The sequence below is a fragment of the Drosophila rhopaloa genome, unplaced genomic scaffold (genome assembly GCF_018152115.1).
Source record: "Drosophila rhopaloa isolate 14029-0021.01 unplaced genomic scaffold, ASM1815211v1 contig_2, whole genome shotgun sequence".
NCBI lineage: Eukaryota > Metazoa > Arthropoda > Insecta > Diptera > Drosophilidae > Drosophila > Drosophila rhopaloa.
In genome coordinates, this window is record NW_025335083.1 from 7,450,159 (window position 1) to 7,476,854 (window position 26,696).

The 26,696-nt window shown below is 41.8% G+C and overlaps 5 protein-coding genes across 5 annotated transcripts; 3 read left to right on the plus strand and 2 right to left on the minus strand.

Moving 5' to 3' along the window:
* The first annotated feature begins 689 nt into the window (after positions 1-689).
* On the plus strand, positions 690-3,413 carry LOC108052629. Its single transcript, XM_017135069.2, has 4 exons — positions 690-1,447; positions 1,509-1,652; positions 1,986-2,997; positions 3,049-3,413. The coding sequence occupies exons 1-4, from the start codon at positions 885-887 to the stop codon at positions 3,175-3,177; spliced, it is 1,848 nt and encodes a 615-aa protein (XP_016990558.2). The 5' UTR covers positions 690-884; the 3' UTR covers positions 3,178-3,413.
* On the minus strand, positions 3,348-4,154 carry LOC108052630 (peptidyl-tRNA hydrolase ICT1, mitochondrial). Its single transcript, XM_017135070.2, has 2 exons — positions 3,911-4,154; positions 3,348-3,855 (listed from the first exon to the last, which is right to left on the minus strand). Exons 1-2 carry the CDS (start codon positions 4,070-4,072, stop codon positions 3,403-3,405), a joined length of 615 nt encoding a protein of 204 aa, XP_016990559.2. The 5' UTR covers positions 4,073-4,154; the 3' UTR covers positions 3,348-3,402.
* A 1,426-nt stretch (positions 4,155-5,580) lies between these two features.
* On the plus strand, positions 5,581-23,542 carry LOC108052624 (unconventional myosin ID). The gene is made up of 9 exons (XM_017135065.2): positions 5,581-6,408; positions 15,937-16,239; positions 18,097-18,316; positions 19,908-20,133; positions 20,197-20,580; positions 20,641-20,720; positions 20,975-22,390; positions 22,673-22,830; positions 22,892-23,542. Exons 1-9 carry the CDS (start codon positions 6,320-6,322, stop codon positions 23,058-23,060), a joined length of 3,045 nt encoding a protein of 1,014 aa, XP_016990554.1. The 5' UTR covers positions 5,581-6,319; the 3' UTR covers positions 23,061-23,542.
* Positions 23,543-23,744: 202 nt separating this feature from the next.
* Positions 23,745-25,581, plus strand: LOC108052631. Its single transcript, XM_017135073.2, has one exon. The coding sequence runs from the start codon at positions 24,187-24,189 to the stop codon at positions 25,057-25,059; it is 873 nt and encodes a 290-aa protein (XP_016990562.1). The 5' UTR covers positions 23,745-24,186; the 3' UTR covers positions 25,060-25,581.
* Positions 25,085-26,597, minus strand: LOC108052632 (alpha-ketoglutarate-dependent dioxygenase alkB homolog 6). The gene is made up of 2 exons (XM_017135074.2): positions 26,485-26,597; positions 25,085-26,422 (listed from the first exon to the last, which is right to left on the minus strand). Exons 1-2 carry the CDS (start codon positions 26,512-26,514, stop codon positions 25,763-25,765), a joined length of 690 nt encoding a protein of 229 aa, XP_016990563.2. The 5' UTR covers positions 26,515-26,597; the 3' UTR covers positions 25,085-25,762.
* Between the last annotated feature and the right edge of the window lie 99 nt (positions 26,598-26,696).

Below are 26,696 nucleotides of genomic sequence, written 5' to 3' on the forward strand. Positions count from 1 at the left end.
TGACAATAACGCTAAATAAAAGATGCGCCTTTAATTTAATTATGTGGGATGTTTTTAAATAGCAAACCTATGCTGTATCATATCCGATAACTTGAGAAAATTTTAATTTTAGGTTGTTTATCGGATCAAACAGAGGTAACTATTTAATTATCAACAATTAATGGTTAAATATCATATGCCAATTAGGTTGCTTTTAAACAGAGCCTATTATTAGAAACACCATTCAACCGGAGAATCAGATCTGACTTAATCATCAAATAATATGCTTCCATGTGGAAAGTTTTAACTTTTTAATTTGAATGAGGTTTACAGTGTCATATTTCATAAAAGATAAAAATATGTATGTGTTTCAAATAACATAATTTCTTAAGGTAAAAAAATTAAAATGTGTTAAATTTATTATTTGGTTTTAGATGCGTAATCGCTTAATAAAAAATAATAAAAATATCACTAGGATAAAATAGTCAAAATTTAAATAAATATTTGTCAAATAGTCATCCACTTAAATCCAATTTAAAGCAAGGTTTCAAAAGCGCTAATTTGGTAAAATATACAAACGCCGTTAAAATTTTAAATTTAACATGAGGGCGGGAAGTGGCGAAAGCTCGATTCCGTCAAGATCCTAAATATGGCCAAGTGGGAGGTACTTCCGAGTGACTGGCAGATCGGCGGGAAGCAGCACTCAGCCAGAAACCGTTATCAGTGGCGGCAATAACAAGCGAGGCTTCAATTCACTTCCAGTATAAAGAAGATCAGTGCAGTTGCATCGCCGGGTCCGTCCAGTTGTCCACGTGTGTGTGTGCGGGTGATTATGCACTAGATCGATTTTCTACAAAGTGTGCTGTCAACACAAAACACAGAGGTTCACTTCCGCAACCGCAACGATGACGGGAACAGCCGCCGTGCTCCTCACGATCACGATTCCCACGAAGGCGGAGGAGCAGCGCCTGAAGAAGGGGTACGTCCAGGTGGTCAACGGAGAGGTGGGCACGCCCATAGGAACCGCCAGCAGAGCGTCGACGATCGAGAGCCTGTCCACCATTCGGATTGGGGAATCACCGGAGAAGACGCCCGGTAAACAAAGAAAAAACCAAAAAGCCCAGAATCCCCTGCAAAAAATCCAAATTCAGACGTCCGATGGCGGCTCCCACGATCAGCTCCTCGACATCCCACTGGACACGGATCAGGAACAGGTGCTGCGCCAGATCTTACAGAAATTTCACATACCCAACGCAGTTTGGCTGCCGAGTCTGGAGGGGAATGCCTACCACATCAGCTTCTCCATGGACTTCGACGAGCGCTACGAGAATCTCTACGAGGCTCTGCAGGAATGGGGCATCGGCGATCGGGAGGGATCCGCGGTGTCCGTGGTCAGCTGCCTGGCCAACAGATCCTACGTCCAGCGCGAGACTTTGGAGGAGCAGGGGAGCCAACACTCTAGCAAAGAGTAAAATAAGCTTGAAATGTGCTATTTTAAGACATTTAATTCTGTAGTTTTCGTCCCACAGGCAGATCAATGCCCAGAAACAAGGGATCTGGAATCGGTTCATGAACTCCGTGCGATCCCGATTGAATGTGGCCCAAATCCTGAGAGATGTGCGGCAGGATGCGGCAATCACCTTCGACTTTTGCATACTACTAGTATCGGCAGCGTAAGATTTAGTTAACCACTTTGATTTTTAAATTATTAAAAATAAGCTTTGACATTAATTTTTGGGAGTTTTGTCTGAAAAAGATTAATTGTTTGTTCTAAAAAAAGACTAAATTAATTTAAAAGATTAATTTAGCTTTTTGTAAAGCAAAACATGCCGACAAATATTTTTCTTCATAATTAAGAAATTAATATCGCAGCTGAATAAATTAGGCCAACTTCGAAGCATTTGCAATTATATTCCTAGAACTGTTTCTTCCGAAATCCTATACTCTATGACTCTAACAAATCTATAAGTTTATGAACACCTGCAATATAAATCAACCCGTTTCAGAGTCCTGGCCAGCTTTGGTCTGGTGGAGAACAGCACGATCTTCCTAGCCTCCAGTATGCTGATTTCTCCCCTTATGGGTCCAATAATCGCGGCCATCTTCGGAACTGTGATCCAGGACCGATCGCTTCGCAGACTGGGCATGCTAAACGAGCTGATCGGCATCCTGACCGCCACCTTGGTGGGCTTCCTCTTCGGACTGGTGGTGTGCACCACGGATCACAAGTACGGAATCGGCGAAGGGCTCACGGAGGAGATGCTCTCCCGCTGCGATCTGCACTCACTGGTCGTTGGCGTTTTCACAGCGATACCTTCGGGAGCGGCGGCTGCTATTGGAATCCTGGGCGGCAACATCGGCTCGCTTGTGGGCGTGGCCATATCCGCCTCTCTTCTGCCGCCAGCAGTCAACTCTGGACTCCTTTGGGCAGTTGCCTGCATCTACAAGTTCTTCGAGCACGACGACTCGCTGTACGTGGATGTGATCAAGACGCGTCGCTACTCGGACAACCAGGCCAAGGAACTGGCCGTGCTGGGTGGCATCAGCATGTGTCTGACGCTCTCCAACGTCCTTTGCGTCTACCTGATGGGAATCCTGGTACTGAAGGTCAAGGAGATCGCGCCGGTAATTGGGCGCAAGAACAGGCAATTCTGGAAACATGACATTAAGCTGGCGCGCCATGGAAAAGTGGAGACGGAGTCTGATATCTTGGACGAATTAATGGCCAACTTGGCCACCGAGGACCAGCAGGCGCTGGGATCGCTTAATCGTCAGTTCCTGCGCCACCTGGACGAGACGAACTACCAGCACACATGGTCGCCGCTCAGCAACCGGCATAGTTTCTCGATGCAGCCACCTGGAGCGGGCTTCTCCACCATCCACCGTCTGGAGCAGCTGTATGCGTCGAAAATAGGAAGTGTTTATCCTCTAGCAGAGCGTCGTCAGCGTCACAGTGTGGTCAGCAGGCCATCGCAAAGGAGCCACGAAGTCTCCATCCAGTTGAGTCCTCCACAACCCGTAAGTTGCTCATAGATCCCTCCTTCCAGATCACTCATTTCGTGCTTTCAGCGGCCTCGATTTTCGAGCATGCCCTCGCAAGTGGGAAAGGACAACCCGCTGAAAGAAACAGTTATCCAAGTGACAAGTTCCAAACGGTTTACAGTCACGCCGGCTAACGAGGACGAGCAGCTTCCCTAGAAATCTATTAGATGTATTCGTGTTTTCACTTTCACAAGATTTGCATAAATTTAAATATTATTAGAGCCAATAATGTACAACCAATTACTTGTTATACTCTACCAGAGGGTATAAAAAATCGAATTCTATACAAATCTGTAATAGTAAGAACCTGAAATGCCATTCATAACTTAGTTAAGTGTATATGTGTAATGTGAATCTTTGTGCAACAATTTCCAATAAAAACTACAAGTCTATTCCGCCGGGTCCCTGACGATCGGCTTTGATCTGGGCGCGACCACGTTTCAGTTGGAGGCGCTCGCGAGCCGCTCGCTCCTGGCGCCGGCGAAGCTTCTCCAGCGTCTCCTCGCTGGGCGGGGCAGCTTCGGAAGCTTCCTGGGCACGAATGATGGAGCGCAGTTTTTCCAGTGCATCGGCCAGGTTCATTTGCTGGGAGCGGGTGAGGTCGCTTTTGATGTAGAAGTAGCCCTCCTTGGTGATCCGGTTGGCCAGCACCTTGAGCAGTTTCTGGCGAGTCTGCTCGGGTATCCAGTCCGCCTGCGCCACCTTAAAGCGCACATCCACCTTGGTGTTCACCGTGTTCACGTGCTGGCCTCCGGGTCCCGAGCTGCGGCTGTAGGTGATCTCCAGTCTGTCCATTGGAATGAAGCCGCTGAACTTGTTGCCAGTTCCTGTGGGCTGGATGATGGATATTTTATTGTATGTGATCCCAGGAGTCACTGCATCCACTTACCGGCGGGGGCGGCGTGTAGATCTGTAGCCGCGCACTCGGGTACAGCTTGTCCAGGGATAAATCGCTTCGGTAGGAGAGCTGACGACCCAGCAGAGTGTTGGTGCCGCCGGAGGAGCTGCTCTGGCGTAGCACGCTAATGAAGGCACGAGTGATTTTATTCATTATATCCCGATTTTGTGGAGATGAAATGTTACGAGGGCGAAGGCTCTGTTCACCACACCACAGCTGTTCGTGGTGAGTTCAGTGTGCCCGCACAACACTATTTTAAATTGCTTCATTTTTCAACATTATTTCTTTCCGTTACTTTAAGAAATATTTTCTCCATTTAAGGGTAACACTAGAGTTACTAGAAATTAGTCTATTTTCACCTTAAACAACTTTAAATTTGCTGTTTCCTAACGGCGAATAAAAAATTACAATAAACTCTCACCATTTAATGTTTGAGATTTTATTGTGCACTTATTCGAAAACCGAACTTTGTTATAAAGTTTTAATGCGTATATATAATATAAAAAATATTTGTGTATTTATATTAGTATAATTTTGTTATTCATACTGCTGCACAATTATGGCTTTTATAAATGTATTAAATTATTATTTCAAAAAGCGCCACCACCAGGCAAAGTTGGTCCAAAGGGCCACTGGTCACGGCATCCGCCAAATCCTCCGATTGAGCTGCGATTGCAATTAGATCCAAATCCTCCTCTAGAGTCTTCGTGAACGTGGGAATTGCCATTGGGATTATTATTAACCGCACTTGTTTTCTGGACCAAAAAAAATGCCACAGCCAATAGAACGCAGAGTACGATCAATACTTTCATGTTCACTTATTACCTCCTCGGGAGTGTTCCGAACACTTGATCAATGCCCCTTTTATTCAGTTCTGCGTCGGGATACATATATATATGTACATAAACGTAGATTCGGCAATCCAATCTGAAACGTACTGCCCAATACAATTTAATACAAAACGAATTATCAATATTTAAATACTGTTGTATCCTATATGCACGACCTGCTAGCTTGAGCAAACGAAGTTAATTAGAAATATACACACACTGTACTCTACCCAAATAACCAAAATACGTTATTTTGGAAATATATACATGACCCCATATGTTATATACACAATGGGATCAATAGCCCATCTCTTTAAACAACAAGGAAATGATAAATTTATAAAAACGCTTACTGCGGCTTTTAAATATTATGTATTAGGTTATTTTTGCCTTATTCCTTAACTAAATTTATAGATTCGCATTCATTAAATTGTAAAGCCAATATTATCTAATTATATCAACTATTTCAGATGTTTGTTATGATGTACACGCTTTTATTATGCAGTTTAACAAATAAACCTTTTTATCAAGATAGAGAATGATATCTATATTTTTTCAAATTGTAACTCTGGGACCTCACAGTTTGCAGAAATAAGTTATTAAATATTTTAATTATTATAACTAATTTATTTACAGCTTTACATAATTCCCCAAATCGTTCACGGTTTGTTCACGTTATTTCAACAGTCAAAGCAACAGTGTGACGAAGGTATAACGGTGACGATGTGGTCATATGTGGGTAGGAGTCCGCGCTATGTTGCTTTCAAAGTTTCAATCCACTGGTGGGGTGTACGACTCATATATTTTTCGTAGCTTTGCTCAAGTATATTTAAGAAGTTTAACCACAGTCCCTCTGCAACTCTCTTTGAAATCGGTCGAACGCGGTTGTTCGTCGGCTGTTTGTTGTTATTAATCCGCCGAAACCGAAACCAGGTGGGCCAGCTTATTTATTGGCTGCATTCCGGACTAGTTCGCAACGATCAGGGCAGGAAAAGATCGCAGCAAATCATAAACTGGAGCCGATAAAATAAATGTTTATTTCGGGCGACGTCGCGAAACTTGCGGTTTTTAGTGAGGTGGAGAGTGGTTCCTGATCGAGTTCTCGTCATTTTTGTTGTTCCCGATCTTGCTCCATTCCAATTGGAAGCGTTCAATCGGTCCAGAAATATTCTTTATTGATCTTCGTCGCATACCGAATTATCGTCGTCGTTTCTGTGTCTGTTGTCACACCGAAAATTATTCGTCACAATCAGCAGAAGCGGCCGAAATAGGTTCATAAAACATAAAAATCGCTCGGCAGCAACAACACAGAATTTATATACATATAGATATATATTTAAAATTCGAAGCGAGACGCGAAAGGCGAGGCAAACAAAAAGTAAAAAAAAAAACAAAACAAAACCCAAGTGAACGCTGCCACTTTTTCGGTGTGTGTTGTTCTGTCTTAACGCGATATTCCTGCGCTCTTACCTGAGGCCAAGATCTCACCTCTGCCCTTGCAGCCGGCAATTAGCATCCCCGATCCTCGCTCTCTCCGCTCGTGAGCAAAGTAAAAAGGACGCAGGACACCATGGCGTTGCAACGGGAAGCGGGAGTGCAGGACTTCGTCCTCCTGGATCATGTGTCCATGGAGAAGTTCATGGATAACCTAAGAAAGCGGTAAGATATACGTTCCAAAAATGCCAACTACTTTAACAATAACATTTAAAATCAAGTTCACGATTCCGAGACCTCTATTGATTCACCCCCAAAATGAATGCTTACAAAATGATTATTGTTCGATAACATAGTAACTCTAATAATATATAACAAAGAAACACTTCCTAAACATATTAATTTATTATCGCATAAAAGTGAGTAATTTTAATATTAAACAAAAATATTTACATTTTTAAGTATACATTCATAAAAAATTTCGATTGATAAAGTGAATTGTGAATCATAATATTGTAGCTCTCAGTTTTTAAAAACTCAGAAGTCCGGAAGTTACGTCCGCCTTTAAAAACATTTTTGTTTTGTAATACTCCATGCAATAAAGTTCTCATAAAAAGTGTAAGCCAGTAAAAGCCGCAATGTAATCTTGCAAAACAGCTAAATAATTCCAACTGGCGAATGACCACCGTGTCTATTGATTCCACTGATGGCCTTGTCCTCTGTTTACTTCCCCATCTATTCCGCATCTCCTCCCCTACCCGAACTCCCCCCCTTTGGAAACCACTTTTCCCCCAAGTTGTTGGTCTAGTTCAAGGCTTCTGTTTTGATCGATTCCCACCTGGGGGCGCCACGCAGAAAAACTGGTTGCGGTTCTTGGCTTTTCCGACTTGATTAAACTGGATTTGCTTATCGGCATTTCAATTAAAACCGAGCTCTCCGTCTCCGACTCTATCTCCCCCACTTAACCCCCCCTCCCGCTTTCCGTTCCACTCGGGAGCGCACTCAATGGACCCATTTGCATGCTCATTTAGAGTGTTAAACTCTTCTTTTTGTGTCATGACTTTCGGTTTTAAATGCATTCATTAGCGGCATTTTAATTCAATTTGAAAATGGAAGGAGACATGGTTTTATACTTGGGAAGATTTTGTTTTGAAATTAGATCCATTTAAAGTTTTTTAAAAAGGGAATCCAAAATACAATCCATTGTTATTGCTCCAAATCTTTGAAATGGCATAAAATTGCAAGTTCTAATTTATTTGACGACCTTATATGAATATTTATCTGCCAATAAGATTTATAGATCACATTAAGGAATTCAATAGCGACTTCTAAGTTTAATGCTTCTAAAAGAAAATCAAAAATCTTTATGCTATTATAATTTACTAATGTCGTTGAACTTTTATTGCAATCACTTAAAAACTTTATGAAATCTCTAATTTAAAACTGTCACTTCAACGACATTATAAATTTATGTGCCAATAAGACATCATAAATAAATATTTATAAAAAAGTGAAATTCTAGTTCCCTTCCTCCAATTAAAATGTCAATATTTGTGTGTCCGGCATTGTGGTTCCAAGTGGTTATGTACAGCGGCTTCCATGCCCATTATGTAAAGTTCCTTAACCCCCCGACAACCACGCAGCACAACCCACATGGACCGTATATCATTTCATTTCACTGCGAGTGTCAACAACTTGTTGCAACTGCTTCCTTTGGAGTCGTATCTCCCCCCATCTATTTCTCCGGGTCGCTGGTTCGCATGGCTCGGTAACTTTCATGTAAAAGCGATCATTATCGGGAAAAGTTCTCGCCGCCGCATTGTCGAGTCCACATATTTATTCAACTGATTAGCAGAGGTTTACAAAACTGTGGAAATAGGTGGTTTCGCTTGGACATTTATGATAATGAGTTCGGTGGCACTGTTTGGCTCCAAATCACAGTGATATTTTAATGATTGTTTGGGTTTCTCTTTCCCTAAATGTTTTGCAATGCCTATAAATAAACCCTTTGACTCAATAAATTGGTCAGCTATTCCATCTCAGCACTGATTCATCTAATAACCAAATATATTTAATTACTGAACTCACTCAGACGATATATCACAATTACGATTGGTTGGTTTTGATAAGACAAACACAATGTGTTTGCCTTGAGTGAGCTGTCAGTTGCAATCGCCGGTTGAAAAAGGAAATTAATTGGTGAACAAGCTCGCCAGCTGATGGAAAATTTGATGGCTACGCATTCGGAGATGGTAGTACCCTCTAGTTGATTGTTCGATTGCATAAGTGATGAAGACAGTCATTAAAAGCGAGTTACTGTCAAAGATGCGTTAACCCACTTTGGTGGCTCACAAACCGCTTATCAAAAGTATCGCAAGCAAATAAAGCGTTGTAAATTGGATTAATTACGTAATAACTTTAAGTATCAAACACGATTTTCATGTCTTACAACTTGGTATAATCATAACGTAACGCAAATCAATTTGCTGCGCATTAATAAATATTTATCAGGAAAGCCGGAAAAGTCGGAGCCAACCAAGTTGAGGAAACCCCCCAACGAATTGAGGGTCAAAAACGCGCCAAAAACGAGTGGAAATTGCTTGAAAACGTGAAAGAAATAAAAGAAATCCAGTAAAACAAACTCACTTTCATTTGGCATCGTTCGGGTAAATCAATCAAATGGGAAATCACTGCATTTCTTTCCTACATATATGCAATACACTTCTTTGGCATTAGCAGATGACATCATACATTATTTTGCACATTGCAAAAAGGGCTAGAAATAGTATATTTTATTAGGAAAAATTAAAAATATGTAATCCCCTCGCATTTGCTCTGACTCACGCTGTGTATCTTGCAGATACTCAAGTCAACAAAAGAAAAACGAAAAAAAAATGCCATGCCGTAGCCAAAATACGAACCGGTTGATGGCGTCAGTTTGGCCGAGACTCACCCACAAAATAGAGGATGGAAAAAAATTGTGTTTGGAAGAAAACTTGTTTCACTTGCCCCGAAACGACCGAAATGTTTCCTCGATCGCCACAGAAACAAGCGAGATCTTTGTTTGCCGCAATCCAAGTTCGCAGTTCCCGACTAAGGAGACGTTTTACGACTGCCATTAAGTCAAGTGTCCTCACGGGAGGCCAAGAGCCCCATAAAATCCCTGATTGATTGCCCTTTGACCCTTTGGCTCCCTCTCATGCATCACTTTCGAGTGCCCCATTTCGTGTCTATTTAGCTGATAAGTTTGGTTTTCATTTTCGACACTTGTTTACGCATTTATTTGGCCTATATTTCGAGTGCATCTAGTGTTTACAGCACTCGTATATTCCATGAACTGCGTTCAACTCTTCTCTCTGGGGAAACACTTATTGGGGCAATAAATTTTAATTATTATTTTGGGGTTTATTAAGTGATTTGTTTGACAATGGGAAAAACGCCTTTTGTGTGACAAGGTGAAGGATCCGTAGATGGGATGAGTGTGTGTTTTAATGGCAAAAATTACAGAATAAATATATTTTAATAATTTAATTTATTTCTGGGTGCAAACAAAGCCCAATAACCTTAAGTCTTTACCTATTGATAACTTATAATATAAAGTGTTTGAGCTGTAAATTCAAGGAAACCCAATGGGATTGGCTTATTTTTCAACGCTATCAGTGTTTAAAGCCTTATCAAAGCACACCCTCTCAACCAACGTTCTTGAAGTTCAAAGTGGGTCTTTCCATTAGCCACTTCATAAATTGCGTGTAATAATATCAGCTATTCCAGTCAGCCAGCTGATGATTCATATATATGACGATATCCAACCTCCAATGCTAACGACAAACTGCATTTCATTTTCATTTAAATGCATCTCACTTAGTTGTGCGTCTACGGATTTTATTTTATTTACTTTTTGGATTGGTCAAGGCTTAGATTTTAGTATTCCGCAGGCGACAATAAACTGCACTTAACGAAATATTTCTTGTTAACTTTAATTGCAAAGTTAAGTTTGTTTTTATGGGCAAACAAAATTCCTATGAGTTCTCTAAGTTTAAAACTACACTTGAGTATTTCCCCGAAACAAACAAGCAAACGCCCTAAAAAAAATTGATAATTCTTATTTATCAACAACGAATCAAAAGCCCATTTTTGTACATATTACCAGTTCGGCGCTTCATGGCATACCACTTTTATATTTATTTATGTACTGGGGTTTTTAGCAGCGCCAAAGGCCGATAAGATTGCACACTTCCAGCAAAGTGCCAGACATTGTCGCAGAAAACCTATTTCGTTATAGGTGCTATATATACTATACACTATTTACTTGTAGTTCGATAGCCATGGTTAATACTTACTGCCAAGGTGATAAGCAAACTTTTGGTTATGCAATTGTTGTGGCGGGACCTTTTCATTGGATTTGTACTCGTAAATATTTGATATTGCTAATTGTTTATCGACTATTTATTTATACATTCCCAGCTGATAATCGTGTGATATTTCCCTTCCTTTGTTATGTGGAAAAATATTAAAGGCCCCAATGCAATGTAAACATTCTTAGCTTTTTCATGGGGAAGAAAGCTATTAAAGACTTCAAGAAGTCTTCTTGGATTTCCGATTGCAATCGGAGATTGTCTGTTTATTTGTAGAATGCAGAAAGGGAGTGGGAGTTGCATTGTCTGGATCTCTTGGATCTCACAGTTCAAAGGGAGTCTTTCATCTGGTCTAATGGGGTAGACACCCACTCTATTTTTCACCTTGCGAGGGCAGTCAGCCGATAAGGGGCTATCAAACCAGCCGATTGCCCCCAAGATAAGCACTTCTGATACCGGAACGGAAATCAAATTATTTACCCAACATAACCACTGCGATTTGATGGCCAGTTTTCTGCCGGTGTTTTCCTCTCTTCTATGCCATAAACTTGGTTAATGTGCGAATTCTCGGAAGAAAAGCATTAAACCAGGGAAAGGGGCAACGTCTTAGAACGACCTGAGATTACCGTCTAGACGACGCCGTAGTGCTCCTGCTCTGTTTGTTTATCCAGAGCCAGGCAATGTTTGTCATTCGCATTGCAATAACTTCTACTTGGAGCAGCAGTCCGAAGGAAAATTCAGTGGCATCTGCATTTCGTTTACACAAATCTTTAGCGGCCTGCCGTCCAGACTTCTCAGACTTTTCAGACTTTCTGCTCCTGTTAATTGATTTGCGCCCGAGTCTGTTGAGTGTAAATTGAAGTTAATTCGAAGGCACGGCCCAGATGCAATTGTGCATTGCGCAAATTGAGGGGAAAATAATAGACGAGGCGTAGGAAAATGGAAAGTATCGTTGAAAGGTCTCCCGGGAAAATTCTGCAGATGGTCAGTAGACAGGAGCGAAACGGGGCACGGAATATTACGTTGATAATGAGATGGAACAGTTCTTCTGGCCCGGTCTAATGTGGTTCCCATGAATGCGATTATTGGCAGCGGTTCAAAAAATTGTCTAAGGAACTTGACCTATCCGCCATTCTCTACGCGAATAATTTTCCATTATTCTTTAATGTTTTTCTTACGTTTATTTGATGGGGGGATAGGAAAACAATGATCAAAACAAAAAAAATTCCATAAAAAATTACTTTTTAATTTTTTTAATTCACAGATTCATAATTTTATTATACTAAAAGCCCAACAGTAAAGTTATAGATTTCCTTAAGCCAAAATAATTATCCATTCTCCATTTTACACCCACTATTTTTAAGCGCTTCTCACACAATCATTTAAGAACCAATATATCGCCCAAATTCAATTAGATATCAGCCAAACGAACCCCTATTAAGGCAAGTTAAAACATTGACCCAGTAAAAGCCCAGTTTGTTGACCAATTTATGACGTCAGCATAGGCCAAACATTTTCCAAACGCCGTCTGTTTTGCCCATGAAAATTGCACTGTTAGCTTATTGATTTTTCGTCTGGCGAGGAGTACGCTTTTCCAACTTAAATGATTCATCGGGAGGCGCGAGAGGGCGTTGCAAATAATTGATTGCTATATGCAAATCGCACTTAGAATTTCCGACGCTGAGTCAGGCGAAAACTTGTTAGCACTCTAAGCTAACAGTTTGTTTATCAATAGATACATGTTTAAATTAAATAATATTGAATGCCAATGCCATGTGCTCAGTTTCAGGAAGATGAGTCAGTAATAATAGTAAAAGTATCGGTGTGAAACAAAAAGTTTGAAATACAGAAATGCATCAAAACAAAGTGTTGCTTGGTATTGGAATTTCTTATGTGACTGTCGATATATTTGTTTTTATTTTTTGTTTTGCTTTTATCTTGATTACGTCATGTGGCTCTGCTTCAAGAAATACACTCACAGTCGGAGACAATCGCTATAATGAATATAACCAAGTCGACTTTATGAAGTGCGAAGCGCGAAAGAATGAACAAAAAATGTGCGAAGCCATCAAATAATTTATATTTCGGATGGCGACTCCAAAAGGGGGACAAAAACCATGTGTTGGCACTTGAGTAAATAAATATTAAAAATATTTTGTAAATTTTGGAGGGCAAGTTCTGCCGGAGATAACTATGACAAATGGGGTGTAGTGAGGAGTTTTGAAATGATAAGCAAGTTCAGGGTTCTTTTTTGTTTTTTTTACAGCTATGAGTCAGAGTTTTGCAAAGTGAATTTGAGAATTGTATTACCCTTAAATCAATTATATTTGCTGTTTTGGTGTTCTTACGAAATTTACCCTTGTTCATGTTCATGCCTAATTATTTGTTGAGCTCTAGTCAAATTACTCTTTAAAGAAAAAGGTACCATATAAACATGCACTTGAAAATCAAACTCTAGTTTTTAGAATGAATTGAATTTATTTTCTACTTAATATTTTAAAACATTGTTATTATTTTTAATAAAAAAATAAAAAAGTTTACCGATTTTGTTAAATCTACTGTGATTGGATTATTATTTAAAACAAGAGAGAACGCTATAGTCGGGTGCCCCGACCATCAGATACCCGTTACTCAGGTAAAGGGAGTCCGAGGGAGATGGAGATAGAAACTTTGATCACGCATAACTTTTTAACGAATTTCTTCTACATTTCGATAGGTATTGATAAACACAATAAAACTGCATTTTTACTTTTCCGAAATATTTAAATTTTTAAAATATAAGCGATTGTGGGCGTCAGAGGGGGCGTGGCACCATTTTGAAACAAACTTGCGCTGCGTAGGAACTGCTCAAATCTACATGCAAAATGCCAATCTTCTAGCCTTTATAGTTTCCGAGATCTCAGCGTTCATACGGACAGACAGACAGACAGACGGACAGACAGACGGACAGACGGACAGACGGACATGGCTATATCGACTCGGCTAGTGACCCTGATCAAGAATATATATACTTTATAGGGTCGGAAACGCTTCCTCCTAGCTGTTACATACTTTTGCACGAATACAATATACCCTTTTACTCTACGAGTAACGGGTATAAATATCATATTTAAATATAAATGTTAAATACACTTAAATTAACTGTAGAGAGTTTTTATAATAATTATATTTGATTTTTATTTTATTTATAAACATATTTTGTTTTAAAAAAACACTAGTATTAAAGTCGGCGCATTTAGGGCTAAGATCATATAATTCTTGTTAATAATTTACTTGTATGTACCTTTTTTCCAACGCCAACGACTGACCTTCCGATCAATGACCCCATTATTAAAACAGAAATCAGATTCCAGTTCGATCAGTCAGTTACTATTGGCCGTTGAGTCCGTCTCCCGACAATTACATACCTGGCCGGCAATTTCTATAGCCCCATTAGGCCCTCCTCCGCAAAAGGCGAGTGGAGAGTCATGCGGGCCCAAACCAAAATTTGACGTTGTGTCAATCATACGCCCCGTGGGCGTTGGCCACCCCCACTCGCCACTCACTCCCTTCCACATTTTCGGTGTCATTGCGGTTCTGGGGGGAAATCGTAGAAATCACGCCTGTCGGTGGAAACTTTTTCAGATTGGGTTTCATTTCGCCAAGACTAAGAGGCTTGCCATTTGCTGCTTGCCCTTTTGCCGCTGAGTGCAACTCATAGAGATGGCCCCAAAAAGTTAAAAAGCGTGCTAAACGCTTTCTTGGACACTGGCCGGAGTTCAGGGGTTCTCCATTTAGTCATTTGTCGCCTGTCACTCTTTTGACCCAGATGTCTGGGCGGCAAAAGTAACAGAAATGGCAGCACACAGCACACAGCAAACGGAAAGCCGAAAAGCCAGCCCCCGTCTATAAATAAGCACTGAAAAGTTAAGTAAAAACATGTGTCCGGGGGGACTGGGCCCCAAACCAGCAGCCAAAACATAAATACAAACAAACGCGCGTATTAAGTGTATTGTTTTAATCGTTTGCATTCCCCCATTTCGGGCTAACGAAAACTGTTAGCTGTTTGCTTTCGGCTTAGTTCGCGTTTTAACAATTTCTCCGTTTCTTTGTCTGGCAATTTAGTGTTTCATTTTCATTTTCGGTTTCTGTTTTTCGTTTTGGGAAAACACTCTGTCCAGGGTTTTGTAATACTTGTTGCACAGTCTGGGCTGGACTTTGGCTATGTGGCTGGCTCATCTGGGGTAATTTGCAGTCGGTAATGGTGTAACTCTTACTTTCGGGGCAGTCTGAGCCTGCTCTGCGTAATTTTCTTGGGAATTGTGGCACGTAATTTGCATGCAATTTGCTTCGCCCTTTCTTTGAATGAGTTCACCGAAATTAAGTCAAATCTTGAACACTTCATAAGCTGGTAATCAGAGAAATAAGATAGTAATTCTGTAAGCTAATAGCAAATATGACCTCAATCATTTTTGTTTTTAAAAATATTGTGTTCAATCTTACGAATGATTCATTATTATCGTGTGTGACACAGAATATTTTTGTTTGAAATTTGTTCATACATAATATGTACTTTCCAACCGAATTGGAATCGCAGAAATTTCTTTGTCATTCTTGCAAATCGTTTATAAGTTTATAAATAAATATGTATTTTACATGGAGGTACTATCGTTTGATTAATTTACAGAATTAAACATTGTTTATGGTAAACATTTTGTTTTAAGACTTTTAAATCCTACTTGAAATCAATCCCTTTAACGTTGGATTAGATAACGTTAATCACTCTTCGAATTCATTTTAAAACTTAAGCTAACGTCTGATTTAGTTCACTTAAAAAAGTAGTTATTTTAAAATCCAACATACAATATTATTGTCTGTGCTCTATTATATTTTAAAGTATTCTTAAAAAGAATAACATTTCAGGTTTCCATAAATTCCATGACCCACTTTGCATCTCATTGCTTCTATCTTTCCAAAGTGACCCACTTATCTGAACTGAATGCATTTTATTAACGCACAAACTTTTTAACAAACCAATCTGTTGGCGCCTTACAAATTGAGTACAAAATAAATGCATCCACATGCACGTCAATCAAAAAAGAAGGAAAAGCGATCGAAAATTTGATCCACATAGCGTCAGTGGATTATATTGATCGACACGTCGTGTGGTGCAGGTATCTCATATGAACCCGTATCTCCTCAAATGTTGGAAAAGCAATTTTCGAATTGAAAGCTGCAGGCGGCAACGACGGGTGGTTTGCTCCCCACCTGACACTCCCACTCATTTCCCAGTCTCCCAACATTTATTTTAGTTAACTCGAACACTCAACCCGTGGAAATCCATTTCGTAAACTGCGGGAAATGCGTTTACAAACACTGCAGCAACTAATGAGCGACCATCTCATCACTCTTTCCCCAGATTCCAAGTTGGGTCCATCTACACATACATCGGCGAGGTGTGCGTCTCGATGAATCCCTACAGACAGATGAACATCTACGGTCCGGAGACGATCCGCAAGTACAAGGGCCGGGAACTGTTCGAGAACGCGCCCCATTTGTTCGCAATCGCCGATGCCGCCTACAGGGTCCTCAAGCAGCGTCAACAGGACACCTGCATCCTGATATCCGGAGAGTCCGGAGCAGGGAAGACGGAGGCCTCCAAGATCATCATGAAGTACATTGCGGCGGTCACAAATGCCCAGGGACAGAACGAAATCGAGCGGTGAGTGATGGGTTTTCATTTTTCATAGTACATATAAGCATTTTCGAAATTATTAAGATCTAGTTTTAAAAAACTTTACATTGAATTTCACTAAAATCAGTTGAATTTGACTAATTAGTTTGACTTACTTTTAGCTAAAAACACAAAAATTGAAATAACAAGTTAGCCAATAAATTAGCATAGATTGTATAAAGATTTTATTTCAAAAACTTTATTTTTTAAAAGGAAAATTCTGATAATAAGCCTCGAATTATACACATTATTTATACTTGAATATAGAATATTACAAAATTAAAAGGTTTCAAGCCGTTTAAGAATAACCTTGTATTACGATAAAATTAATTTAGTCTATAAATACTTCATGCTGCAATTCCAAAACCCAATTATAAAGTAAATTGTTCAATAGCAGTCAACAGCGTTTCTAAGGGGTGAGCTCCGTTTTGTTTTTAAATTACTAAGTGTCTGGAGAAATGAATTTAATAGCCCTAAATACTAGGTACTACGACTATGTTTAAATAGTTCCACTATTCCCAAGCAGTTTGCACTGATTACATAGTAAAAGGTTAAGCTAAATTTTTTTTAAATTACCAAGTGTCTGGAGATATTAGTTTAATAGCCCTAAAAACTAGGTAGTACGAATAAATTTAACTGGTTCAAACACTCCCAAGCAGTTTGCACTGATTACATAGTAAATTAGATTATCAATTTAGCAGCCAAGCTGTGCCATATGCATAGGTTGATGGAACGCTTTCGGCCTTATCACAATACTGTGAACCGTGAACAATGGGAACCGAAGCTCAATCTATAACATGTCGGTCCCGGAGAAAACTGCTCACATTTCGCTATTGTTTTGCATGCAAATGGGCAATGGAATTCTCATTGAGGGAGCCTGGGTACAAGGCGCCTGCTAATTAAGCATTCCCCAGATGTGGCATGCCCCATAATAGCTCACATGGTCATCGCGTGACCCGTGACCTCCGGATGACATCAGTGCTGGACTGCAGCTTAAGTTGCCAAATTAATTGTCCCACTAATTGCCTTCCCCAGCCAACCACTTTGTCCAAGGAACTTTTATCACTTGGGTGTAGTTTAAGGTGCTCCATAAAATGCTGAGACCTCCGCGACCAAGCCCAAAACACAATGGCCAGCTAAATTGCCAATTTTTAGTGCCTCCAATGAAATTTAAAACGACATTTACTATAGTTTCTGGGATTAGGGCGAATGCCATTTCCCAAATTACTTTGCCAAAGGGAAAAAGAGGAATTTATGAAGCATTAAGAGGTTGTTTATTAAGTTTGATTGTATTTTTAATTATGTCGATTTGATTGCAATGGGGCTTTTTATTTAATGTTGTAAGCATATAACATAATTTTTAATGTCAGAGGTCTTTTTAGTTTCTTGGGTATGAAAGGAATGTTTCCCTAAATATAAATCAATATCAGAGAACACCTAAAATACACATTTTAGAAATAATTATTAAAGGCCTAGCTAATGTTTTATATTTTTAATCTTTCTGGTTAAAAGGAACTAGGCTCATTTCCTTGCAACATAACTAAGTTAACTAAATTAAAACCATCTGAGTGTTCAAATTTAAAAAATATTTAAGGTATTTAAAGATTTCTGAAAATATAAAGTTATATCATTTTGAGAGAATATAATTTCTCACGTCCTGTACAAATGATATAGTTCTATAATTATAATAATAATTATAATAATTTTTCACTGATTATACTAATAACATAATGGAAATAATAAGGAAACCCGAAATTTTAAAATTAGTTTTTGTATGGCCGATAAGATCATCTTAAATTCTTATATCACAATTTTAAAACCTATAATATCCTCTCACCATTCCAGGGTAAAGAACGTTCTGATCCAGAGCAATGCGATCCTGGAAACCTTTGGCAACGCGAAGACCAATCGCAACGACAACTCCAGTCGGTTTGGAAAGTACATGGACATCGAGTTCGACTACAAGGCGGATCCGGTGGGTGGTATCATCACCAATTACCTCCTGGAGAAGTCGCGAGTGGTGCAGCAGCAGCCGGGCGAGCGGAATTTCCACAGTTTTTACCAGGTAAGGGGTGTTGAAACTATTCGTGTGTGGCATTAAGTACACGATTATTTACCAAGTGAGTCAGCGTGACGCGTGCCAGGTGACGAAAGGTGTCCGGAGGAGGTGCCCAGGGGGGCGTCAATTACTTGGGTGTCGGGTGGTTGCCGTGATGATGCTTTTTTCGGCTGGTTAGACAGTTATTGTCGCTTTTTTTTTTGTGGGAGCGGCTTTCCCCCTGCCTTGTAAACATTCATGGGCATTTGGTTGAGTGCTAAGACAGTTTTATGAGGGGGGAATATACATAATATATGCCCTGCTATCAATAAAACTATGGTGGTTCACAAGTTATAAAACATTGAACAAATTATATGGTAATGGGCAGTGAATTAAGTTTTTTTCACTAAAGAGATCTACAAGCTTAGTTTGTGTCAAGTTATTTAATTGAAAACAGATGTTAAGATTATTTATACTCATCAAACTTCTTAGACATAACAGAAAATGTCTTGCCTTAATTATCTCAAAGACGAAAACTTCATTAATTTAATTAAATTCGCTGTCAGCTGGATACCTAGTTTTATTGACCACCGCCTTGGCGTTTTAAAACTGATGATATCATTCAAAAAATGATAACATAGCCCTACCCAAGACTCATCCAATAAACCAGAAAAACTGATCGCGTCACAATTTGTTTGCTTATTCATTATTCAAGGCGGTACCCACCTACAATATACATCTACCCGTTGATCAGGCCAATTTAACCTGCTGAGGTGATAATTGATCGCTATTTCCGATGTGTTTCCAAAGTATTTGATCAATTCGAACCACTTTTAGCACATTTATCATCTGGAAACACTTAATCAAGTCGAGTATTTGATCTGGTTTTTGTTAGAGCTCGGCAATTTGTTTGAAAAGTGCAAGTTGTTTATTTGTAAACTGAGTCAAAACAAATATTGAACCATATTATGGAATGCTTGCTTTAAAGGCGACGGTACAAAATGTCTTGGCACCTCGTCTGCATCGGTCATAAATTTCCAGCTTGGCCAAGATATAATTTATGACTACCAAGGGTACTTTTTCTATATCGAAAAAGTTCTCTTGAAATAAACAATTCTCAACCTGGCTCGCATCTGAAAAAATAGTGATAAGCATGTAGATTTATATAGTTTATTATTATTTTATGACTTTTCCAGAGTTAAAAATCTATAAAAATTCTGAAGACCTAAATTACTCAACCGATAGCTTGTGTTATCAATGCACTTATCTTAGATGATATAATCGACACAAATAACTGCTGAGTAATCGTGTATTGTTCTTACATATAATTAAAATTTGTTTGTTTATGCGTGAAGTCATATATTAATTTTGAAATAAATAAATATTTATTTGAATGATTTAGCTTTATGAATACTCATAACTCATTCCAAATTAGACACTAGAATTTGTGATTCCGAAACTCAAATGGCAACTTCCAAAAACGTAATGGAAAACGGAAGTTCAATTATAGTTAACATGTCTGCTAATTGTCTGCTGTGCTAAATTCTTGGGACATGGATACTGACATGTATAGAGGGAATCGCTTAATTAATACCCCCAACCAATTCATCCATTTCAGCTACTTCGTGGAGCCAACGACAACGAACTGCGACAATATGAGTTGCAGAAGGAAACGGGCAAATACCACTACTTGAACCAGGGCAGCATGGACATCCTGACGGAGAAGTCCGACTACAAGGGCACCTGCAATGCCTTCAAGACCCTGGGATTCTCCACGGATGAGGTGCAGACCATTTGGCGCACAGTGGCGGCCGTGCTGCATCTGGGAAATGTGGAGTTCCAAAGTGAGTTCTTGCTGTTTATTATTCCAAAAGCAGTTTGATATATTCTTTGTCACTGAATTGCAGCCATTGAGGATGAACTGGTAATAAGCAATAAGCAGCACCTGAAGTCCACTGCCAAGCTGCTCCAGGTCACCGAATCCGAGCTCTCCACGGCACTGACCAAGCGGGTCATCGCCGCCGGCGGAAATGTGATGCAGAAGGATCACAATGCCACGCAGGCGGAGTACGGAAAGGATGCCCTGGCCAAGGCTATCTACGACCGGCTATTCACCTGGATCATTTCCCGCATCAACCGGGCGATCCTGTTCCGAGGCAGCAAGACGCAGGCGAGGTTTAACTCGGTCATCGGAGTGCTGGACATTTACGGCTTTGAGATCTTTGACTCCAACAGTTTCGAGCAGTTCTGCATCAACTACTGCAACGAGAAGCTGCAGCAGTTGTTCATTGGTGAGTCAATTGGATCTGTAGGCAAGGGAATGGCTTAGTATTGTGTGTAATCCCTTCCAGAACTGGTGCTGAAGCAGGAGCAGGAGGAGTACCAACGCGAGGGCATTGAATGGACAAACATTGACTACTTTAACAACAAGGTGAGTACCAATGCAATGTTGATCTATCTATTTTCTTACAGTACAAATCTTATATGACTGCTATATAAGATAAAGGCAAAACCCTTGCAGCTTTAGCCCATATTTATTAGACAACGTACAAAACTTATTCAGCCAGCTTTACGTTATACTCTTCCAATTTTAATAAATTTCAAATGGTGTCTTTAAAGACGTTGATTTCTTTTTGATAAGAAATGATTCAATACGGAAGTAATTCAAAAACTTATGTATTTCAGATCATTTGCGATCTTGTGGAGCAACCGCACAAGGGTATCATTGCCATCATGGACGAGGCCTGTCTGAGCGTGGGCAAGGTGACGGACGACACGCTCCTGGGGGCCATGGACAAGAACCTGAGCAAGCATCCTCACTACACAAGTCGCCAGCTGAAGCCCACGGACAAGGAGCTGAAACATCGCGAGGATTTCCGCATCACCCACTATGCCGGCGATGTGATCTACAACATCAAAGGATTCATCGAGAAGAACAAGGACACGCTGTACCAGGACTTCAAGCGCCTGCTCCACAACTCCAAGGACGCCAACCTTAGCGAGATGTGGCCCGAGGGAGCGCAGGACATCAAGAAGACCACCAAGCGGCCCCTGACCGCCGGCACCCTGTTCCAGAGATCGATGGCCGATCTGGTAGTGACGTTGCTGAAGAAGGAGCCCTTCTACGTGCGCTGCATCAAGCCCAACGACATCAAGAGCTCCACTGTTTTCGATGAGGAACGCGTGGAGCACCAGGTGCGCTACCTCGGACTGCTCGAGAACTTGCGGGTCCGACGAGCCGGATTCGTGCATCGCCAGCGTTACGACAAGTTCCTGCTGCGCTACAAGATGATCTCGCAGTACACGTGGCCCAATTTCCGGGCGGGCAGCGATCGCGATGGTGTCCGGGTGCTGATCGAGGAGAAGGGCTTTGCGCAGGACGTTAAATACGGCCACACCAAGATCTTCATCCGCTCGCCGAAAACCCTATTCGCCCTGGAGCAGCAGAGGAACGATATGATCCCGCACATCGTGACCCTGCTGCAGAAACAGGTGCGCGGATGGATTGTGAGGAGGAACTTCAAGAAGATGAAGGCGGCCATCACAATTGTGCGGGCCTACAGGACCTACAAGCTGCGCAGCTATGTCCAGGAGCTGTCCAACCGCTTCCGAAAAGCCAAGCAGATGCGGGACTACGGCAAGAGCATCCAGTGGCCGCAGCCGCCGCTCGCAGGACGAAAGGCGGAGGTCAAGCTGCACCGCATCTTCAACTTCTGGCGAGCTAGCATGATCCTAAGCAAGTATCCACGTAGCGAATGGCCCCAGTTGCGTCTCCAGATCATCGCCGTCACCGCTCTGGACGGCAGACGACCCTACTGGGGTCAACAGCGCCGCTGGCTGGGCGATTACCTGGTTAACTCGCAGGAAAACAGCTTCTTTGAAGCCTACAATACGAGTGTGCGCAACATAAAGAACAGCCTGGCAGGAGTCGCCGGCGCTGAGTCCTTCCGCCAGGTGCTCTTCTCCGCTTTCGCCAAGAAAATCAACCATCACAACAAGCAGTCTAATCGCGCCTTCATCGTCACCGATTCAACCATATACAGACTGGAGGGCATCAAGAAGTTCCGCTACGAAAATAAACGTTGTATTGGAATTAGAGAGGTAAGAAAATTAAAATTTAATTATATCAATTCAAAGATAAAGAATATAATCGTAAGATTAGTCGAAAAACCACTAAATATAATGAACAAATTCCTAAAATACACTACCTTGATGCTAAGTACATAGTATGCTAGAATTTGGGCCTAAATGAAAGGAGCTGTTCTGCTCCTAGAAATTAAGCTTTTATAATCGAAAACACTATACCACTATCTGTTGATGTCCTTTAAATAAGAACTCAACACACGAAATAACCTCACTCACCCAAAATTTGTTCTCTTACAGTTGACTTCCATTAGTGTGTCTCCTGGCAGGGATCAACTGATTGCCTTCCACTCGCCCAAAAACAAGGACCTGGTGTTTGCCCTGCAGGGCGAGTACACGCCCCTCAAGGAAGATCGCATTGGCGAGGTGGTGGGCATTGTGTGCAAGAAGTACCATGAGTAAGTAAAACGCCATAGAATGCATAAACCGATCTTAAAATGTATAACTTTAACATTACAGTCTCACCGGAACGGAGTTGCGTGTGAATGTGAGCAACATTATACCCTGTCGTCTGGATGAGAAGTCCCGCACCATTAGGGTGGAGGCGGCGTCCAATCTGGAGGTTCCAAACTTCCATTTTAAGGATGGCAAGATCATCTTCGAGGTACCCGCGGCGTACTGCGTTTAGGAGGGAGACCCTCTCCCCATCTGAATTGTAAATTATGGAACCTAATTTTAGGACATTTCTACTTGTGACCCATTTGTCCAACTGGACAAGACAACTCTGTGTATACCGTGCCTTCTGCTAACACCCGCTTTGTAGTTTTTAAAATGTCTTCTAGTTAGTCCTATCTGTTCTGTGTGTTTGATCGACGAATTGATTGTAATTTTGTACATTTTTCTATTACGTATGCGTTAAGGCGATATTTATTTACCAACCATGTGAGAGGACCTCCTCCGCCAGTTTAGCTGGCATACAACATAACGAAAAGTATTAAATGTTCTTTGTGCATTTCTTCAAATATGATTCACAGCACACAACAAACCTTTTGTAATGATCAGCGAAAAAGTTTGTACTTAAAACTAAAATCACGAACCTATGTGTGCCATTTGCAAATAATATTATTTAAATAATATACAAAATAAAAGCTGTAAACTTTGTACTTTAAATGCTTTGATTTACTAGCCGGGTTATCTAGAATCTTATCCCTTTCTAATTATTAGTAGTACTGAGATCTAAATGCAATCGAATGATTTTAATGAATGGGGATCCATGGATCCCCATAATGCCTATAAAACTTATAAATAACAAGGGCACTACCAACAGTTAAAAATAATTAACTTTATAATAGGCATAAAAAAACACACTGGCGAAATAGAAGCTAAAGATCAACTTTAAAAAATAATAGTTAAAGGAGTTTTAAAACCTTATCAGGCAACGTTAGTCCTTCTGTAATCTTTGTAATCGCAACCTTGATCTGGATTTTACGTATTCAAAATTTCGGTCAGTTCGGAATGAGTTTCCCCAAATGTGCGTTCGGTATTTGTGAATCTGTGCATCTTTAAAAATGGTGCTTCAAATCCAAGCGTATGCATACGCATTCGTGTGCGAATCAAAATGTATTGGCAGAGACCGAAATAAAGTGCACATGGCTCGCCGCCGATTGATAAAAGATAAAAATAAAGAGATCAGTCTCTCTTTATGCGGATCCGGAATGTTCGCTCGCATTCGCTTGTAAATTCTCGAAGGGAACGCGTGCATTTCGAAGCACCGATACACCCAAGGTGATTACATAAAGCCAGAAAACCGAACCATGCAGAAGGCCATCAAGAAGGAGCTCAGCTTCTCGCTGGATACGCTGGAGCGCTACCGGGCCAAGTACGGGCGCAGTGCGTCGCTGGACACAAACGGGTCTTGTCTTGCTCACACAGATGGCGATGCGGCACCTCCTCCGCCGGCTACCACCTCGATCTTCACAAAGACCTACTCGCCACCAAAGTTGACCAAGTTGCAAGAGCTGCAGCAGAAGAAGGAGGCCTACCTGAGGGCCAAGGAGCACGAGCGGGAAATGGAGCAACTGCAGCGCACGGAGAGAAGGTCCACAAATGGCTTGGAAACGCCCAAGCCCAAGACGGGTAGTCCCAAGAGCACCTCTCCGACTCCCAACGCCAGTTCCTCGTCCACCGCTGCTGTGGCCACCAAGTCCTCCAGTCCGGCCGGCTACTCCAACTGGTCCAATCACCATGCCACGCTCTGCTCCCAGTCCTGGGTGGCCATCTCTGAGCTGATGTACTTCTGCGACAAGTACGAGTTCACCACCCTCAGCACACGGGACTTGAAGACGCACCAGGAGATCGTGGCCGAGGTGAGGGCTTTGCTGTCCGGAAAGGCGCCCTTTGACCAGCGTACCCGATTTCCGGGCAACATTCACGATCCGGAGAACTTGTGGGTGTGCATCGGGCGCTGCGCCAGCGTGGAGTACCACCTGCAGCGCATAGTGAGCATCTTCCGGAAGCCTCTCAACCAACTGACGCCGGACAAGCAGAGAACGGTGCGTCAGAATTTCCACTTGGCGGTCAGCGAACTGCGGCTGGACATATCGGCGCGGATCAGCGAGGTGCGGCTGTATGACCGCCTGGTCTTCGAGCGCGAGTTCCGGCTGGAGTGGCAGGAGGCGGAGGCCTAACGGATGGAAAGGATTACAGGATCAGTGGGTGGACAGTAACGTTTATTGGCAACTCTTCGCTCTGCGGTGCGCGGTGGAAAAAACGGTTACAAAAATACACTTGGACGCGGGGGACCGGAGCATGGAGCATACGAATATGGTACTCGGTATGCTGCGCGCTCCATTCAACATACATATAAGAGGTACTCCATCAACTGATCATGATTATGAGTTGCCTTAATCATTCAAATTGTATTTGATTTCCTAAGAAGACAGTAGCCGTATCATAGTCAATATCAGTTGTAGAATACCTGTATAGTTAACTATATATTTCACAAATCTAGACCGTGGATTGCTCCCATCAATTGCTCGCGTAACTAAATCTAAAGGCCGCTGGCGGACAGGCGGTCTCGGGGGATATAACTTGATCCTGTTCGCCGATCAGGCAAACTTATTGCTCCGTAATACGTAATACAAACATTTTTATATATGTACACAATGCTAACGGTATAAATAAAGCACTTTTGTGTGGGCCAACGTTGATTGCTTGTGAGCTAGTGTGCTAGTGCGGGTGCTTAAACATCTAGCGGAAGATTCAGGTTGCAGGTTATCGTAGTCCGTGGATCCCAGGGATCCCTTCAGTGGGTTCGTTTAACGTGCGTTTAGTCAACATCTGTGTAATGTCTGTAATCAATGGCAAACAACATCTATGTGCGGAATGAACCTAGCAGAACTTGAGCTTCATCTTGCTGGTCTTGGGCACGTTGCGAATCGTGAGGGAGATGCGTGGGGATCGACGCACCAGGTGATCACCGATCTTGTAGGTGTTCTCGCACAGATCGTAGTTGCAGATGCGGTCGCAGAGCACATCCTCGCCGGTCTCGGCAATGGCATGCAGATAGTCGCTGTACAAAGTGTCCTTCAGGATGAGCAGGCTCCGCGGCTCAAGGAGCAGCTTGAAGCGAACCTCGCGGGCAAGTTGATCTGCTCCAGCGTCCTCCTCAAGGGAGGTATCCTCCCGCTTGGCAAACTCCAGCACAGTGTGGGCCCCGCAGGAGATGGTCGAGATGATGGGGTAGAACAGAGGACCGTCCGTGTGCGGGAGAATTCCCTGGCCCGGCAGATACTCGTTGACCAGGACATGATTGGCGTTCTGCGACTCGAACACCCCAAGGTTGTTCACCTTGTCTACATAGCTCTGCAGCCACTCGGGAATCTCCTCGGCAATCATCCCGTTGGGATGCGGCACGCCGCCGTAGTTGACCAGCCGTCGGTTGAGCAACTGCGACCAGCGCGGCTTCGGAGTCCGCTCGATGTGGCTCAGTATGCGCTGCTCCTCCTCGGAAGTGATAAAGTTCGGAATGTACATGGCAGTCGGTGGGCACTGGGGAGGATAAAGGAGGATAGCATGGTTTCCACTCAGTCTTCGCCTGGTTTTCCACTCACCTTGCGCACTTCAAAGCCCGTAAAATCCATGACTACGGCTACTCTTATCTATCGGAATGCTACGCTAAGCTAATCCTACAGTTATTGCAAATCAATACTTTTGTTGGGCTTTGAATTTCAAATCAGCTGTTTGTGAAAACCAGAGTAGCCGTGTTTGTTTTTTTTTCCTAGCATATGGTCCCATTAAGGCGCGAATTCAAAAAAAGAAGAGC